We start from the raw sequence: 15,878 nt of genomic DNA, 5'->3' as shown, positions 1-15,878 counted from the left end.
GTTATCGACATGTCGCTCTCCGCTTTTGATCGCTATCGTGGCTTGTGCCTCCAGTTAACCTTCATTTCCGGATTCTATAATAATGTCCGGAGCTGTGGTAGGTTCTAAGCTTCGGCCGTCTGTTGCAAGCGATGAGATTGGTGCTGACTTATTGTATAGGGCCGTGAGGCCGTCTTCCCGACCCGTCAGTCACTCGGGTTGATGAAGAGTAAGCTAAAGGGTGCGGAAACCGGCCATAGTTTACTAAAGAGAAAAAGTGAAGCTCTAACGAAGTAAGTCTTCCATACATCGATCGGATCATTCTAGTACTAATGCTTTACTAGACGTTTCCGAGGCATGTATACTTCTCGACCAACCTCCCCACACCGACGACGCTAATGTCGAGACAGAGATCACCCGACGAATCGATGAGGCCAAACAAAAGATGGGACGGGTTATGCAGGTGGCGGCATTCTCCCTCGCGGAAGTGAGCTACGCTGTCGGTGGTGACATCGGCTATCAAGTCCAGGAGTCCGCCAAACAGGCACGATTCCGAGTGCGGGCGAAGCAGGATAACGTCTCTGGTGTCCTCTTACCTCACTTCGAGAGCTACACCGATGACTCTATCAATGACTTTGGCTTGACTGGTCTCGGGAAGGGTGGACAGCAGGTGCAACGCTCCCGAGAGACATATGCCCGCGCGGTAGAGACTCTAGTGGAGCTTGCGAGTCTACAGGTACGTAGATCATGAGCGGTATATCTGCAGTGGCCTAATGTGGTTCAGACGGCCTTTGTCATTCTGGATGAAGTTATCAAGGTCGTCAACCGAAGAGGTAAGGTTTCCATAACCATAATATCAGGATATCCGCTGACCAGCTCCCACTTAGTAAATGCAATGTGAGCGCCACATTTAATCGAGTGCCGGTTCCATTAGCAATGGGCTAATAAATTGATACAGTGAGCATGTTATTATTCCCCGAACAGAGAACACCATCAAATGTAAGTTAGTATACTCCTTGATCTCGCGATGCGCTAACATATCCAGACATCAACTCCGAACTGGATGAAGTCGACAGAGAAGAATTCTATCGACTCAAGAAGGTGTCTGGGAAGAAACAGAGGGATGTTGCTGCGGCTGACGCTGAGATGGCTGCCGCCCGCAAGAAGGAGGCTCAGGGCGATGCTGCTGAAGCCCCTGAAGCCCCCGACATCCTGGGGGAACAAGAAGACACGGATGTTATCTTTTAGCACGTTGATTCCCTTTCCTTTTATGTAGTGTATTCCCGCCCAACACATGAATGTTTTTGCTGTTCCGTATATATCTTCTTTTCATTTCCTTAGCCTCCTGAACCATCGGCCACGCATGCTAGAACTCTGCATACTCCCATGTTTGCGATTAGATAGCTCAAAACCATGAACCCCGCCCGAACGCCAGAGAAAAAAGAGTGACAATACATAGCTCATTGCCTTTGGTACGTAACCCGGATCGGCTTCCCTTCGGCCCCCATGGGCATCCCTGATGTAGCTTCTTTCGCACTGATAGCCCCGGACTCGCTCTCGTACTCGACGAACGCAATTCCCTTTCGCCCCGGTACCAATCTGACTTCGCGGAATCCCTCGAACCTCCCAAAGGCAGCCGTGAGAGTGTCCTGATCCGCTGTATCTGGCAGTTCCCGCAAGAACAGAATCTTGTTCGGGGGTAGATACTCGTCGGGGATAACGGCCGCAGCCGCACCCGTCGTAGGCTTGAGGCCAGCGCCCTTTGCCGTCTTGATAGGACGTCCAGACGCTTCCGGTGCGCCGACAGGCGGGCGCTTGAGCTTCTTCTGCGCCTCTAGGGCTTCGTGCGCTTGTTTGCGTTCTGTACCAACAGTATCAGCATACCACCCTCAGTATTGCACTCCCAGCACACGAGGAGGGGCCAAACATACCCTTCTCCGCCAGCCTCCTCCGCTTATGAGTCTCGAGCTCGTCCTCGCCTCCCTCCCTCAGCACTGTCGCATCGCTCCGCGTCTTCGCGTAGTCTACAACCATCGGTTTTTCAAACAACACGAAGCCATTGACTTCGTCGATCGCGTTGGTTGCGGAGTCTACATTGTCGAAGACAATGAATGCTTGGCCCTTGGCTTTGAGGTTGGTCTTTGCGACGATCTCGAGGATGTTGCCGTATTCAGAGAAGAGTTCGTAGAGGGCATCTTTTAGCTGATCGGGTTTTATGCTTTCTTCGAGGTTACGGACCTAGAGGATGTTAGGCGGTTTTATTGAGGAGTGAATTGGGAAGATCAGGTGTGGGAAGACATACGTAGACTCTATGAGGAGCTGTTAGCTAGACTGACTAAAAAGTACTGGTATTGCTGGGATGCTTTGGGAGGATCTGGGAGGAACTCACGTGGGGTTAGGTGGGATGTTGTTGGGCACCGGGACAGTGGCCATCTTTGCGACTGGGTAGACTGGATTGTCGCCGGCCTTTTCGGTGCTTCGAGTGGTGTTTTCTTTGTATATGTTGCTCCGGGCTGTTTCTCGCTCGGCACCATCCACCTCGAACTACTCGCCGCTTTAGAGCTTGTCTTAATGTCAGGTGACCCGGCTAGCTGGAAAGGGAAATATGGTTCTCAAGTTCCCGACCTTACTACTGGAATTCACAATTGACATCCAATCTCTATCATTGTGTAATCTATCGGGTATATCACTGGGATGCTATAACCTTTTCGAACTCTGAGAGCGCATTAATAGTGAATTCTGGCTTCAGCTTCTCGCACTCTTCTTTATTTCCCTGTCCGAAGCGGCACCAGCACACCGGGCTGCCAATATTCCGAGCAAACAGGATATCGGTGATCGTATCTCCAACCATCAGCACCTCCCCTTCTCTAGACAGAATCTCCTCGCCGTACTCTTCTTTCAGCCTTGGTAGGAGAATATCCGTATACCCCGCTGGGTCTGGTTTCCTCTTTCCCTCGAACATCGGCTCGCCGATAATCAACGAGTCAGGGACCAGGCCGTTCAGGCCTGTTTTCTCCAGCGCCGTCTTGACCGCTGCAACAGACTTGTTGCTTATAATTGCGATGGGGATATTTCGTTCATGTAAGGCGATGAGAACCTCTTTGGCGCCGGTGTAGGGTTTTGTCAATGGCTGGCCGTGAACCGCATACAGCTCGCGGTATTTGTTCACCCAGACGGTTTCATCGAAATTCTCCGTTGCTGCGCCATTTGGTTGGAGAGCCTTGAAGGTGATCTCTGGGGGGGCGCCGACGGCGATGAGACGGTAAAGTTCGTCTGCGGCGGCTGCGACATCGGGGGTGAGGGCTTCAAATGTGAGACGGACGGAGGTTGCAATTGCTTCGAAGGAGTCGAAGAGCGTCCCGTCAAAGTCGAAGATCACTAACTTGAACATCTTGTTGTTGTATGAGTGAGTGTCAACCTTCCAGATCTATTCTGATGGGAACCATTATGTGTGAGTCAAAGAACCGCTACGCATCTTTTTCTTTGTTCCCCGCGCGCCAGGCACATCTCGGACCCACTCCGATATCTATATGTCGTAGGAAGTTCGCTATATGGTTTTCTACTCTTCAGCTCTCTACATCTCAGGCTGCAGTGTTGAGCTGCTCATATCTGCTCTGGCTCGCCGATTGTCTCCGGGTAGCAATTCGGTGGGCACTCTACCATGCCTCAAAATTCCACTCGTACTCTTTCCAGAAGCACCTGGTCATCATGTATGTTCACAGTGATGCCTTTCAAGCCCCAGAAACATAGCCAGTTTCTTGGTCTTGCTGAACAATACAATACTGGATGCTTGAGTCGAGATGGATGATGCTACCTATGCCGCGAGGCTTACACTTTGGAGAGACTCGAGTCCCGGTATGGATAGATGCGACAGACCGCTTGGCCAATGACCTACACCTGCCAACGCCTTTTATAAAAGCAACCAACATCAGCAAAAGGCAGCATGGTTCCATGAGCAACTTGGCAGGGGGTTGACAGCGGTTGAATTGAACATACTTCTAGGCCTCCCGAACCCACCTCCGATTTTAGTTCGATCTTCACGCTCATGCGACCAGAAGGCCCGGTCGTGCAATTGAACTCTCGGCGTTTCATCCATTACTATGGTCAATCCATAGTCGAAGATCACATCAAATAGGATATCCTCGTCAGTCTGTATCGTTGGCTCGTACGCTCGTATCAAAGGCTCTGAACCGCGCCCGTTCGTACTAAATATCTGGAGTGGTCCAAAGCCAAGTTCAGCACAATAAGCTAACTCCCATTGTGATGTCTATTTAGCTCGCTCGCCATATACAGCATGCTTGGGCTAATGTGGGTGATTCTGAATCAGTGAAATATGATTTCGATCAGCCCTAGTGGGGTTCACATGTAGTTCCCTGCAAAAGGACGAGCCATGTACATATATATATCGACCTGCCAGGTGTAAATTTTCCAACACCTTCCTCCACAGGGTGCTCAAGATAAAACCAAAGAAGCCCTATATACTGTGTAGACTCGTACCACTCTAAAGTAGGTTGCTGATCGTTCTTGCCGCTGAGCTTACTCCGTTCGTCTTCGAGCCTCTAGGTCTAGATTGAACTGTCCTAGCGAAAATTTGAAACAAGGAATATAGAATTAAATTTGAGTACTCTCCACATCAATCAGCAGCATCATTGGTCTAGTGGTAGAATTCATCGTTGCCATCGATGAGGCCCGTGTTCGATTCACGGATGATGCACAGCAATTTCTTTTTTGCTCTTCTCTCCTCTTGCACAGTTATGATTTTTATTTTTTTCAACCTTGACTTGTTGAGGCCAAAGCCATTACAGGAGATTAAGTATTGTGTGTTTACTATGTCACTGTGTATCAAGTGTTCACCCACCCGCCAATAACCCCCTCACTTCCTCTACCTTCTCCTTCATTTCCTTCGGTGACCTCGTCCAATCTTCTAATTGGACTATATCTAGCCCGGTCTCTACGAAGAGGTATTCTGCTGTTGTGGCGCGGACCTAGGTTCTGTTAGTGTACCTAAACTTTCGGGGACTAGTGAAGAACATACCCTTGGAAAAGGATGCAGTAACAACCCCGTGAGTTTCTTCAACACATCACCCCGGACCTGCTCGAGTCTTGAAAGAGGTGCATATGCCCGAATTGCGGTTTCCAGTCTGACTATATTAGTGGACTTCAGGTGGGCCTTTTGGACGAGAACGAAGAGTTTTCGTAGACTACGTGGTGATGTTAGTATAGTACCCTACGAAAAGTGTTGATATTGATGGCGAGACGAACCTTGGATCTCGGAGCCCAGGAGCGGAGGTTATATAACCGTCTAGTATGAGAGCTGATATCTCCAAGATCGGGATGGCGTAGCGATCATCCGGAAGCTTGTTGCCTAGGACAACTGCTAAGTCCTGGATCATAGCAGTGGCTATCTCCGGGCGACGCTCAGGAGGGTGTCGGTTGATGCTCTGGATCAGAGCTGAGCGCGCGCAGCGGATCAATCCTTCAGATCCCGCAACAGCGGATGTTGCAAGGCCTTGGAAAAGTGGAAGTCGTAGCCACTCGATTGCTTGGAGTTCTAGGAGTTGAGTAAAGTACTCGATTGAAGAGACTTCACTGAAGTGCTCATAGCGTCTGTTCCATTCAGTTAGTAAGCTTGTTCCTTGGGGAGATGGTCTCATCATGGAGTAACAGGCTTCGTACCTCTGCAATGGTGGGAAATCACTGGCACCTTCCCAGAAGAGCTGAAGGCAGAGCCAGGCTTCGAGACGGACCTTGTCCAGCTTCTCTGCTGCAAGACGACAAAGACACCCGACTATTTCCTGGACATGCGCTTGACTTGTAACATTCTGCGTCTTCCCAAGAACAGCCTTTGCTACCTGAATTCCTTCTAGTCTCACTAAAGACCCGATGTCACCTCGTCTATCTGTCGTGTAGTCATTCAAGAATCCGATGATGCTTGTCACTATGCCATCCGTCACGTCTGCATAATGGTCAGTACCGATGTTTCACGATTCCATGGCTCGCATACCTATATGAGGTAGAACACCAGCAGTGAGACTCTTGATTGCGATGACTCTTTTCTCGATCAATTCCTCCTTCTCGGCACATCGTATGAGCTCCTCAACGATGGATTGTCGAGCACTGGTAGCCGGACTGAGTTTGTTCAAGATAGAACCTAGAACGGAGATATGACCACGGCCTGTTGGCAAATTCCAGGCCGTCCGAATATGTGCGAACCAACCCTGTATTATCTCATCTTGCTTCGAGGGTGGCAGAAGTGGCCATAGTTGAGAGATCGCCTTGGATGAGCTTTCAATAGAAACGTCATCGCCCCTGGAGAGACAGAGCATGAGCGACTTGCAAGCTTCGTCTAGCAAAGCAGAAGAAGGAGCAGGGACCTGGAATTCAATGATACGAGAAAATGACCGAGAAAGTGAGGATATCAAACAAGATGATGCTTCGGCAGTTAGTTCTGGTCGGAAGGTCTGCAGCGTCAGGTCATCTTTGGTAGGCCCAACTGGAGTGCCGAAGATGGCCCAAAATTCAGCTATTTTCCGAGCGACCTCAACTGCCCCTTTTTGATCTTTGTTTGGTTCGGTTGGTTCGAAGCCACTGAAAGCATCGATAACAGAGGCAATGGCAAGCAAGCATCCGTGCCGTGTTTCAACATCACTGCGAGGGATGCTATGAAGTTTGACGTTCGACCTCTCTAAAACGGTAAGGATGGACTTGTAACCTCCTTGTATACTCAGGATTCCGAGTGCCCTTGCCGCGTGCCTTCTAGACTCAGCGTCTGCCGAGCCTATGCCTCTCCACTGCATCAACGCCTCGATAAGCGGGCTCCAGTACTGGGAGCTCAGGGCAACTGTGGCTTTTGCAACATCAGCCATAGCTCTTGAGCGCCGGGCTACAGCATGGTAGTCCACTACCTGAACAATGGAAATTCCTTCGACAATTGTGTTGGGATGGCGACCAATAAGCTCCTGCAGTGCAGCAGAAGCACCTCGTCGGATGTTTCCAGATGGATCCACACAAGCAGCACAAACTAGTTCAATTGCAAGCATTTGCAGAACGTTTACATCTCCTTGGGAGGTTGACGAAGAGATGGCCTGGCGGTTTATCGCAAGGAGTTCTTGGGTTGTATACTTCCGCGATATCGCCCATATACCGAAGCACGCGGCATCCCGGACACCTGTCCCGACGGAGCTCCCAGTCGAAGATCTCTGTTCAAAGTCCAAACCAGATACAAGCGGCTGCAGTAAGGTCGGAAGTTGATGAGTTGGAGGAGCATGACGGAAGAGTAGGTGACCTAGTGTCAGAATCAAACCCTGCCATCTTTGAGCGTCAACGGCACTTAGGTTCCGCTTGAGCGTGTCTGCCCTAAGGTGTCTCGCCTCAGATGGAGTTATGATTCTCCCATCCCTTTTCTCATAGAGAATATTCTCTTCCAGAGAGCCAGTAACAGCTTCAATGACCTCTGACCCCATATCTGGTTCTAATTTCAAAGTCACAATACTCAATGCCTTGCTCGCAGCAAATCGCACAGGAGTATCTTTATCTGCAAGAGCTGATAGGAAATGGTCAATGGCATCTTCCAGGATAGAGGAGACCTGGTCTTCAGACACAATGCTGTTGCTTCGCTCGCTCAGTGAAAGAGCCATGACAGTTATAGATCTCAGAATCTTAATGATGGTCTTCCGAGCAAGCGCGGATGATAAGATAACCTCCGAGACTGCGGTTTCCCCATATATGAGACGCATAGTCTGCCGAAAAACCGGCACAACAAGAGGCGCAAAGTCCTCAGCTTGCCCGGAACCAGCCAATCGCGCAAGAAAAGATAGCACTCCAATATAGGCATAAATGGCAGAAGGCTCAATTCCACTGGGTGGATGAATCACACCAAAAGCCCAGTCAGTGAGGCTCGTCAAGATCCCCAAGGTCTGCATATCTCGACGTAGAGCAAGCCGTGCAAGGAGCATCGTCGCCGCTTCCCGTTCCTTTCCTGCAACACCTACATAAGTCATTGCCACTGAAAGAAGGGACTTGGCAACTGCGGGAGTCTGTGGGGGCAAGCGATCAAGTGGTCCGGCTTTTTGGTACGGAATTGGTATGTCATCAGACGACATAGAAGACAGGTCGAAAGGTGCTAACAGCAGATGGGAAAGCCATATAAGTAGTACATAGCGCTCTTCCCACACTAGCCGACGTGAAATATCCCCAGTCGGGGCTTCAAGGTCATCTGAATGGACTGCATCCCACTCAATGAAGGCTCGTAGAAACGGATCAAGGTATTTCGGTTCGTTGTTTAAGAACCTGCTGATAACTTTGACCCCTCGCACCTTGCAGAATGTGTATAGCAACCTGCAAACTGCCCGGGGTAGAGGGTAGAGCGCCTTTGTCTGGTGGCTACTAGATTTGCTAGCATATTGATCTCGATGCGTTACTAGGTATGCCAACAAAGCCTCGACAAACGGGGGCAGAAGCGATTGTAAATGCGGATCAAGCAACTGCGGCCATTCTTGGAAAGGTTCCAACTGGAAATAGATTAGTCATATATACATTAAGGCATAATAAGAGAGACTCGAACTGACAAGATTGACAAGCCTTTCAGTTTTTGAAGCTAAAGTCCATCTCCGGGGGACGGGGGCGCCTTTCTGAGTTGATTGTGGCTTCCAGAGCAATGACGGTAACTTGACTAGAAATTCTTTCACAAGGTCACCAGAAGCACGCTGGAGTTTAACATCCCGATCATCAGCTGCGTCCATGATGTGGTTTGCTCCTCACCGCAGAGAGCGAACTCGTTGACACCGCGGAGATTCGTTGAATCTCAGGTTACCATCCGCTGCACGTGACCGAGATCTATATTGTAGAGGCTGATAAACAACATGAGATGGGACTTGAAATGGACATATAGACTATGTGAAACCATGAACCAATGCAAAATCAAGATCTAAGAGTGAGTAATTATATACATGTAAACGGAGCCAACATTAAGATGCGACGCGAGATTATCGTCAGAGATCATCGCTTGCCGCAGCGCTCTCTTCAGATTTGAAATACCCACCATAGTTATCCTCCGAGAGTCGAACCATAGTGTTACGGATGTGCATAATGACAATGGCAAGAGACAGCGAGTTCCACACGTCCTGACCTCGCTCTGAGAGGTCAAACTGTGAGATGAACTTCCCATCAAGATCTGGGTCTCGGTCGAGGAGACTCACGTCAAAGGCCATTATAGCGACAACAGGGCCACAAATGATGAATCCGATCAGTAGTGGGGCCTCAGTCCTACCCTCACCATTGGATGCGGTTGATTTCAATGCCCTTTGGTGCCGGACGGCTAGTCGCTTCAAACGCTTATTGAGACGCTCCAAGGCGTTGAGGACCGACTCATGCCTTCTTTGGGCGTGTAGTACATGTACTGGGAGTGATCCAGGACCAATCTCAAGATTCACATCATACAACGCCCAGCGAATATACCTCTTGATATTCTGTTTTATCAAGCCTTCGGGCCTCTTCTCAACTAGACCGCAGTCCCTGACGCGTCCGCTGAGGGAGAAGAGACTCATTAGCGACTTGATTGCTGTAAGAAGCATCAGCGAGTTTTCGGGGCGCGGTCTGTGGGATAAACTTGTCTGAGAGCTTACCATGGAAAGTGGTGCTCCTAGATAGCTTGATGATCGGCTCTGCTTTCTTCTTTCCCTCCTCAGGAAACAAGGAGTCAGGTAAGGTAGGGAAGTCAAACTGCCAGTGCTTTGGAGCAAGCGGCTCGAAGCCGCGCATCGCAAGCTGTAAGAACAGTGATTTCTCCTGTTCGGTGTACATGTTCTTAGGGATGTTGATCATAACTGCCAGCCGCTTATCCCGCTCCCGATCGAAGTCGAAGAGAACATTTGCCCTCTCCTCTGCTGGAATGTTATACAGTTTCTCGAGTTCCTCAATCTCTCTGTCTTCTTCGTCACTGTTACTGTTGTCGAAAACATAGTTTCGGTCGTTGCGGTCGTCGATTACACTGGGAGCCCTACGCCGCGTCTTGACCGACGAAATCGAGCCTCGATGAGGAGGTGGGTTATTGACTTTGTTGGGTTGTGTTTTCATAGTCTTGGCTTCAGGTGTACTTGAGCTTGGCTTATGTTCTGCAAATAGGCCTCTCTTAGCTCATTGAAGGCATTGATATAAATCAGGGTTCTTACCAGGCCTTTGTTTTTTGAGAGGAGAATCATCAGACTTCACACTTGAAACTTCTTCGCCCAAATTCCGCTTCTGTGGGGACACCTGTCGAGAGTTCGTTTCTGATGATGAGCCCGGCTCATCCTCGCCGTCATCTCCATCATCCCCCGGGTGGTACGCTGATCCACCAAAGCTCTGACCCTTTCCTCTAACCTTAGGTACTAAGGAGCGTGGGCTAAAGTCCTCGCTCACGTAAGACGCATCATCTGAGATGGCTGTCAGAGACGACACTCTTCTTTTGTTATTGGAATTTGTCGCATTAGGACGTTGGAGCGCTTCTTCGTCCTGGCTCAGGCCGTCACTGAGACTCGAAAAGGACGCGGAAAACTTCATTTCGGTTGAGAGTTGTTGATCGAGTTTTTAAAGGGTATATGAGATTCGCGGGGAAATTTTGCTGATGTGAAGACAGTATTCTCAGGCGATAGCAAGGTTGCCTCTTCCAAAGATAGGTGGGAGCTGTTCTCGAGGACGGAGTCGGGCGAGCGATGGGTTGAAGCCGGTTAAGAAGCCGGTTGCCTCTTTGTGCCATTGAGCACAGGGAACTATTTTGGTGTACAAGTCCCCAGGATTCTGCGGTGCTTTCGCGGATCGTTCTTTGTGGCAAAAGAAGAGGGTGCTGGCTGCACACAAAGAAACTATAACAGGAAAGAGTGAGGTGGTTGGAAGTGTTCCAAGGAAGACCCGGGCCAACGGACTGCGCTGGGCAGAGCTTCCTTTGTGGGAGCCGGGCGTAATACCGAATTTGAATTGACATCCATCCTGATAGACAATACAATGGACGTTTCGCTCCATGGGAATGGCTGGGGTGTTACCGAAGTTCGAAGTTCAAGTTCTCTGAAGGTTCAAAGAAATGCCCTCAGTATGGGTACCCGGCTGGGGGGTGTAGCTGCCCAGCTCGAATCGAGTTTCCAAGAAAGGAATCTTGCCTGTCAGAAATAGACACCCCTCTTATTCAGCCCTACTGACAGCATTATTAAACATGGGTCATTATAGCGAATCACAATTACATTCCTTGAATGGCCAATTTAACAATCCATCACAAGGAGCATAGACGACATGAAAATAGGTAGCCTTCTCCACATCACACCAACCATTTTCTCACGTTGCGCCCCCCCTCCCCCCCACCTCCAAGGTTCACTCACATCAGCTTTCAAACTCTTCTGGGTATGTATGCGCAGTAACTATCATTCCAAGTGCAAAAGGCGGGAGACAATCATCAAGACCAAGAAGCTGAGATATGACATGAATTCAAACGTAAAGTCTCGCTGGCGGAGAGAGCCGGACTAAGCAAAGTCCGCAGTGTATGAGAAACCGCGGAACTCTTCCTGCATGGCTTGAGAAAGAACTTGAAAAGTGACATTAGCGTTGACATCAAAGTATAGAGAGGACGAAGCCTTACCGGATTGCACTGGAGTAAGAACAGGAGTGACGCTAGTGAATTCCTGGTCGAAGTTGCTGGTATCCGTCGCGCTGCTGATGGTAGGCATGAATGGTGGCGGAACTCTCTTGTGGTAAATGTCATCCCAGTTGATGTTGCGGAAGAAGGCGTGAGACATGACCTCCTGTGCATCCGTAGGCCCAGAGCCAAGTCTCAGTTCGGGCTCACGAGTCAGCAGCTTTTGCAGGATAGAGACGGAATCTCGGGGCATGTGGATTGGGTAGAGAGGCTCGTCTGCGAGAATTGCGTCGTAAATTTCATCCTCATCCTCACCACGGAATGGAGACTGTTGCAAAAGCATTTGGTAAATAAGAACACCAAAGGCCCACCAGTCAACCGCGCGGCCGTATTTTTTATCGAGTAGAATCTGTCGCGGGCCATATTAGTATAGAGTTGTAGAAGACAGAGAAAGGGATCATACTTCAGGTGCCATGAACTCTGGCGTACCGCAGAAGGTGCTTGTGGTAGATCCATACCACATGTTCTCCTTGCAAAGACCATAATCACCAATCTTGATATGACCATCTAGAGTTAGAAGAATGTTATCAAGCTTCAAATCACGATAAATGACACCGTTCTCGTGGAAGTATTTCAAAGCTAGCAGAACTTCGGCAGCATAGAACCTAGAAAATATATTAGTCACGGCGTTTCTTGGAATTTCAAAGGAACTGCATACTGAGCCCTCTTGAGTCCGAACTGGCCCCTTTGGATGTGCAACATGAGATCACCACCACTGATGTATTCCATGACAAAGTATACGCGGGTCTCCGTCTGGAAACAAGCGTGAAGGTTGAGAAGGAATGGGTGGCGCTCTTTGTTAGCGACGAGGAAGACCCGCTTTTCAGACTTGGTGCTCTCGACTTCGTCATTTTCGATAATAAACTCCTTTTTCAAAACCTTGATAGCATATAATTTCTTCGTAGACTTGGTCTCTGCTAACATGACCTTTCCAAAGTTGCCTTTACCAAGAACAGCAAGGAAGTTGAAATGATCGAGGCCGATTCTGATCTTCGGCTGTTGCGGGGGACCCTCGTCTTTTGTGGCAACTTGTTGCATGGCTTGAATAGGCGCTTGCTGCTGTTGCGGCTGATGATGATGATGCTGCTGCTGCTGCTGCTGCTGCGGCGGCGGCGGGTGCATGCCGTAGGGCGCTGGCGCATTAGTCTTTTGCATTGGTGGGGCTGCTTGGTATCCCTGTTGCATGGCCCCTTGTTGTTGGTAGGATGCGTATGCGGCTGGGTCATAATGGGCATGGGCTGGAGGTTGAGGTCGGCCTGCATCTATCAAAGCCGCACATTTAGTATTTGCCTAGATTATGGTATTGAGAAAAACATGGACGCATTTGCACATACCAGGCGCCTGCTGAGGACGCAATCCTGTGGCCACAGCTGCAGCAGTAGCAGCGGGACTTGACGAAGATGTCCGTGGGGGCAATGGCTGCCGTTGAGAAGTAGGCGATTGCGGAGGCATGTAAGAGGTAGTGGCGGCACTAACGGCATCCGCAGAAGGTGGTCGTTGAGATGAGGCATACGAAGCTGGACTTTCCACAGGCTTGGGGTAGGCATGGGTTGTATCTTGAGCTGCGCCAGCAGGCCGCAGCGTCTTTCCACTCAGACCAGAGCTGACAGACGGAGATTTGTTGTGGTTTTTGTGGCGGATAAGTGTTTCTAGAATCTGGTTTGCTGCTTCCATGGACATGCCGCAGAAATCGGGCACGAGATGTGTGCAGTGGGCATGACAAGTAAGACCGCATTCTTCAGAAAGATTGTCAGTAAGGCTGCTGATTTCGCATGAGTAGGAATTTGCAATGGGCATTACCTGAACAGCGCTTTGCATTTTTTCGCCCAAAAGGCAGTAAATAACCACAGTGGCAACACCAATTAGCAGAGATGTTGGAGAAGTTCTCGAAGCGATGAGGAATGCGATGATTGATCTTTTCCTCGTCGGGGTCCGTCTCATAGTTCGCTTTGCTAATACACTTCGTGACGACCTTCGGGTAGCACTTTTTGTGGCAGGTATATTTACAGTCGGCGCATTGCATGCCAGCAGCATACTTCAAGAAATCACCGCAAAGAGCACAACGCATGATGTTGTAGAATTGTTGCGTAACGAATTTGTGACCTTGCTTTTCGTGAACTTCTTCCTTCCGCTGTCGGACAGCTCCTTGACGGTTGAGACCAATATCAAATGGACGACGATCTTTCGAATGTTTGGCTACAACGCGGTTAGCATAGAAAAGGCAGAGAAATGTAGAAAGAGAGAGTTGTTACCAAAGCTCATGGAGATGTGAATCCTTCCTACCGGTTCTAAAGCAAACCATGAATCGATCATCAACGGAGCACCGGAAGCGCCCATCTGACCCTCAGCTCCAGGATTGCCGTAGCTTGCAGAAGCTCCATATTGAGGCGATCCAGCCGGCCCAGCAGGATCCATTCGTCCTGGACCACCCCCCGGTTCCATCTTGTCCGCAGAAACCCATCCTGATGCATTGATTTCGGTTTCAATCTTTCTCCGACGCATTTCCTCCGCGATGTCGGATATCCGCAACCAAAGCATACCAATCGGCGTGGGCCTGTCACCAGCCTTGTCGTAAACAGTAAGTTCAACCTCATTCGCCTTGTCAATATCAAGGCTGAATGTTTCATCTTGCCACCTGTCGGACCTGGTCGGCTTTGTCCTAGCCTTGATAGTATCTTCAACCTTCACAATAACGAATGTCTCGGGGCCTCGGGAAAACCGCGAGCTAGTCGCATGATCAACGTCTTGCACGGCTTGAATACGCATAGTCAAAAGACCGGTCAGAGGCTTGCGCAGGTTAGGGGCGCTTAAACTTTCGTCTGCGGAGTCTGTGTTAGCCAGGCGGTTATATCACAAATAAACCGACAGTCTCGTACCATCCGCGGTATCTGCCGACTCAATGTCAACGTGCAGGTCTTCGTATCGTTTAAGAGCTTGCTTCAAAAGCTGAATCTTCTGGTTACTCTCAATGCGTCGACCTTCGGCGTCCGCGCGGCTCTTTCTATCGCCTTCGTCTTGGTACAAGCGTACCATCTTCTCGATACCCGCCTTGTATTGTTTCTCTACACTCAACTTAAATTCGAGCTGGGACAGCATGAGCTGGATCTTCGGTCCAAGGTACTGGGTATCGTATTTGATCAGATCTAGATGTAGAAGATGTGTTAGTCTAGTATATAGAGCGTGGCGGTTGCCAGCACCACGGAGTCCATTGGCACCAACTTACCAAGCTTGGTATAATTGGGTCGAGCCTTGGGTACAGGCGCAAAAGGTCGGGGGTCTTTGAAGGGAGCACCTGACGGCATGGAGCCGCTCCCAGGCTGTGGGTACTGTGCAGATTCACCGTAGCCCGAGAAGTCCTTGGGCGGAGGAGCGGGACCATCCTCAGGATTTGGTGGCAGGCGTTTATCGGTAGGCGAGCCACCGCTCTCTCGCTCCATCTGGCGCAGCTGCAGCTCCTTCATCTTCTCCTCCAGATAAGCGATGTTCTTCCGACCATCACGAATGTTCGCGTCCACTCTTTGTTGCACTAAAGGGTTGTCTGTCGACTGTCGCATATTTGACGCAGCGGCGATGAGGGCCTTCTCCCGCTCAATCTTGCGGTAGACCGAGGCGATGAGCTCGTCCCCGTCCATGGTGAATAAGGCCTAACCCAGGGGGGACGTGATCGGGGAACGGACTTGAGAATGGGGCGACAAAAGCGGTCGGTGAGAGAGGCGGGGGAGGAGAAGAGAGGTCAAGAGGAGAATGAAAGCGTGAGATGGAAAGGAGGGATCCGATGAGGTCAGTAGTAGGGTAGATAGGCAGGCCACAGATTGGGCGGAATTTGGGGAGGGGATTCGGAGTGTGGAGTTAAAAGAAAGAGAGCGAGAGAGAGCAGTTGGGTTGGTGGAAGCTGTCGCGGGGCTTTTGTTGACAGTGACAGGCCAGAGAGGGGGGGCACTGCTCGCAATAATCCTGTACCGGTAACCAACCCTCAAGAATCCTCAGCAGATCTTTTTCAATCCTAGACACTTGTGAGACATCCGCATGAGTCGATGACGAAATGCGGTCAATTTGTCGGATTCTGATTCTCGTGGCAAGATCAGTACAAAGTGACTATCCAAATCATTGCTCTGGTTTTCTTGTAAGGGGCTGTGCGAAGTAGTGGTGAGCCTTGGGTGTCCCGTTAGCAATGCCCCTGTGCCCCGAAAGATTCCAGACTTCGGCCCAAGCCTTCAACTATGTAGATAGTTATGTC

General features: G+C 49.9%; 6 protein-coding genes and 1 non-coding gene across 7 annotated transcripts; 2 read left to right on the top strand and 5 right to left on the bottom strand.

Annotated features, from left to right (window-relative positions):
- Positions 1 to 16: 16 nt before the first annotated feature.
- On the top strand, positions 17 to 1,581 carry BJY04DRAFT_3050 (H(+)-transporting V1 sector ATPase subunit D). The gene is made up of 8 exons (XM_073720095.1): positions 17 to 97; positions 160 to 272; positions 324 to 334; positions 390 to 715; positions 764 to 812; positions 867 to 876; positions 938 to 978; positions 1,025 to 1,581. Exons 1-8 carry the CDS (start codon positions 83 to 85, stop codon positions 1,225 to 1,227), a joined length of 768 nt encoding a protein of 255 aa, XP_073577290.1. The 5' UTR covers positions 17 to 82; the 3' UTR covers positions 1,228 to 1,581.
- Positions 1,358 to 2,492, bottom strand: BJY04DRAFT_3061 (U1A/U2B'/SNF family RNA-binding protein). The gene is made up of 4 exons (XM_073720100.1): positions 2,369 to 2,492; positions 2,282 to 2,288; positions 1,911 to 2,217; positions 1,358 to 1,840 (listed from the first exon to the last, which is right to left on the bottom strand). Exons 1-4 carry the CDS (start codon positions 2,410 to 2,412, stop codon positions 1,440 to 1,442), a joined length of 759 nt encoding a protein of 252 aa, XP_073577289.1. The 5' UTR covers positions 2,413 to 2,492; the 3' UTR covers positions 1,358 to 1,439.
- Positions 2,493 to 2,638: 146 nt separating this feature from the next.
- Positions 2,639 to 3,454, bottom strand: BJY04DRAFT_176025 (HAD family hydrolase). Its single transcript, XM_073709423.1, has one exon. The coding sequence runs from the start codon at positions 3,368 to 3,370 to the stop codon at positions 2,666 to 2,668; it is 705 nt and encodes a 234-aa protein (XP_073577288.1). The 5' UTR covers positions 3,371 to 3,454; the 3' UTR covers positions 2,639 to 2,665.
- Positions 3,455 to 4,622: 1,168 nt separating this feature from the next.
- On the top strand, positions 4,623 to 4,693 carry BJY04DRAFT_t3. The gene has a single exon. It is a non-coding gene; the product is annotated as a tRNA-Gly (tRNA).
- A 60-nt stretch (positions 4,694 to 4,753) lies between these two features.
- BJY04DRAFT_176022 (tubulin-specific chaperone D) lies at positions 4,754 to 8,735 on the bottom strand. Its single transcript, XM_073709422.1, has 6 exons — positions 8,547 to 8,735; positions 5,984 to 8,489; positions 5,656 to 5,935; positions 5,242 to 5,586; positions 5,015 to 5,180; positions 4,754 to 4,964 (listed from the first exon to the last, which is right to left on the bottom strand). Exons 1-6 carry the CDS (start codon positions 8,718 to 8,720, stop codon positions 4,830 to 4,832), a joined length of 3,606 nt encoding a protein of 1,201 aa, XP_073577287.1. The 5' UTR covers positions 8,721 to 8,735; the 3' UTR covers positions 4,754 to 4,829.
- Positions 8,736 to 8,969: 234 nt separating this feature from the next.
- BJY04DRAFT_212508 (uncharacterized protein) lies at positions 8,970 to 10,518 on the bottom strand (the record flags this gene model as incomplete). Its single annotated transcript, XM_073714597.1, has 3 exons — positions 8,970 to 9,538; positions 9,603 to 10,091; positions 10,149 to 10,518. 3 exons carry the CDS (start codon positions 10,516 to 10,518, stop codon positions 8,970 to 8,972), a joined length of 1,428 nt encoding a protein of 475 aa, XP_073577286.1.
- Positions 10,519 to 11,297: 779 nt separating this feature from the next.
- Positions 11,298 to 15,381, bottom strand: pkcA (protein kinase c). The gene is made up of 9 exons (XM_073720094.1): positions 14,865 to 15,381; positions 14,518 to 14,784; positions 13,894 to 14,460; positions 13,442 to 13,837; positions 12,976 to 13,377; positions 12,300 to 12,903; positions 12,045 to 12,246; positions 11,585 to 11,990; positions 11,298 to 11,530 (listed from the first exon to the last, which is right to left on the bottom strand). The coding sequence occupies exons 1-9, from the start codon at positions 15,271 to 15,273 to the stop codon at positions 11,469 to 11,471; spliced, it is 3,315 nt and encodes a 1,104-aa protein (XP_073577285.1). The 5' UTR covers positions 15,274 to 15,381; the 3' UTR covers positions 11,298 to 11,468.
- Between the last annotated feature and the right edge of the window lie 497 nt (positions 15,382 to 15,878).

The sequence above is a fragment of the Aspergillus karnatakaensis genome, assembly GCF_047715665.1.
Source record: "Aspergillus karnatakaensis strain CBS 102800 unplaced genomic scaffold BJY04scaffold_1, whole genome shotgun sequence".
NCBI classification, from domain to species: domain Eukaryota; kingdom Fungi; phylum Ascomycota; class Eurotiomycetes; order Eurotiales; family Aspergillaceae; genus Aspergillus; species Aspergillus karnatakaensis.
The sequence above is the reverse complement of the archived record's forward strand: the minus strand, read 5'-3'. Positions and strand labels throughout refer to the sequence as shown.

Coding starts and splice junctions, on each gene's coding strand:
- BJY04DRAFT_176022 (XM_073709422.1), bottom strand. CDS start 8,720: ATGGACGCAGCTGATGATCGGGATGTTAAACTCCAGCGTGCTTCTGGT. Junction 5,936..5,983: donor TGGTGTTCTACCTCATATAG/GTATGCGAGCCA, acceptor ACCATTATGCAG/ACGTGACGGATGGCATAGTG. Junction 5,587..5,655: donor GATTTCCCACCATTGCAGAG/GTACGAAGCCTG, acceptor TGAATGGAACAG/ACGCTATGAGCACTTCAGTG.
- pkcA (XM_073720094.1), bottom strand. CDS start 15,273: ATGGACGGGGACGAGCTCATCGCCTCGGTCTACCGCAAGATTGAGCGG. Junction 13,838..13,893: donor TCACATCTCCATGAGCTTTG/GTAACAACTCTC, acceptor ACCGCGTTGTAG/CCAAACATTCGAAAGATCGT. Junction 12,247..12,299: donor TTCGGACTCAAGAGGGCTCA/GTATGCAGTTCC, acceptor TATATTTTCTAG/GTTCTATGCTGCCGAAGTTC.
- BJY04DRAFT_176025 (XM_073709423.1), bottom strand. CDS start 3,370: ATGTTCAAGTTAGTGATCTTCGACTTTGACGGGACGCTCTTCGACTCC.
- BJY04DRAFT_3061 (XM_073720100.1), bottom strand. CDS start 2,412: ATGGCCACTGTCCCGGTGCCCAACAACATCCCACCTAACCCCAC. Junction 1,841..1,910: donor GAGGAGGCTGGCGGAGAAGG/GTATGTTTGGCC, acceptor CTGTTGGTACAG/AACGCAAACAAGCGCACGAA.
- BJY04DRAFT_3050 (XM_073720095.1), top strand. Junction 716..763: donor TGGAGCTTGCGAGTCTACAG/GTACGTAGATCA, acceptor AATGTGGTTCAG/ACGGCCTTTGTCATTCTGGA. Junction 979..1,024: donor AACAGAGAACACCATCAAAT/GTAAGTTAGTAT, acceptor TAACATATCCAG/ACATCAACTCCGAACTGGAT.